We start from the raw sequence: 827 nt of genomic DNA, 5'->3' as shown, positions 1-827 counted from the left end.
TTAGAAAAGCTTATTTGATATCCCAGCTCTGTATAGTCCAATCTTGGGCTACTAAAATCGCTAGTAGTAATCTAATAAGATTAGGCTTAGTAGTATTAGCAAACGTTTCTTAATAATTAATGCCAAACTCTTATTAAAAGCCCTTAGCTACCTAATAAGCTTTAAAGATGAAATCGTTGTTTTGTTAATATTTTCTATTAAGTACCCAGCGTCCTTTAAGAACAGGATAGTTAGAAGGCCTTGGTATAAGCGTCTAGGTGTTATTCTTTTAAAGCTAGTTAAGCTCTTTTTATATTACTAATAGATATTAATTCTTATTAGCATGTTTAAGAACTTAAGCGTAGTTTTTTAGATTAGTAATATCCTTAGAGGTAAATAAGATCTCTTCTAGGATAATATCCTCTGTGGAGACTTTGGTGGATAGAGCTGATTCGGTTATTCTAGCTCTGTTCTTAATAAGAATAATTAGATTTCTTCTAACTGTTTTTATTTAATTATTTTTCGTCTAATCTTTCTTCGGATAGAGGTTTTGATTAGTATTTCGATCTGTTTCTTAATCGATTTCGAGTTGAGATTCTTAATCGTAAGCTTAATTATTAAACGTTTCTTTGAGTATTTATACATCTCTTGTAGTTATAATCTTATTTAACTTTAGATCGATTAGTTGATATAGATTATTACTAAGATAGCCGGTAAGATAGTATGGCTGGACTCAAGGATTAAGTTTGCTAACGAATTCTTTTAGCTCTTTTTGATATGCTAGAGATCCCTAGATTTTAATATTGCTAATATTTAGCTTATATCTATATTTAGCTTTAAATAGCGTT

At 29.5% G+C, this 827-nt stretch overlaps 1 protein-coding gene across 1 annotated transcript; it reads right to left on the bottom strand.

Annotated features, from left to right (window-relative positions):
- Positions 1–334: 334 nt before the first annotated feature.
- Positions 335–490, bottom strand: COCVIDRAFT_117186 (hypothetical protein; the record flags this gene model as incomplete). Its single annotated transcript, XM_014694488.1, has 1 exon — positions 335–490. A coding segment is annotated over one exon (156 nt), but the record flags the coding sequence as incomplete, so codon positions are not given.
- Between the last annotated feature and the right edge of the window lie 337 nt (positions 491–827).

The sequence above is a fragment of the Bipolaris victoriae genome (assembly GCF_000527765.1).
Source record: "Bipolaris victoriae FI3 unplaced genomic scaffold scaffold_476, whole genome shotgun sequence".
Lineage (NCBI taxonomy): Eukaryota > Fungi > Ascomycota > Dothideomycetes > Pleosporales > Pleosporaceae > Bipolaris > Bipolaris victoriae.
This window is presented reverse-complemented; position numbering and strand designations above follow the sequence as displayed.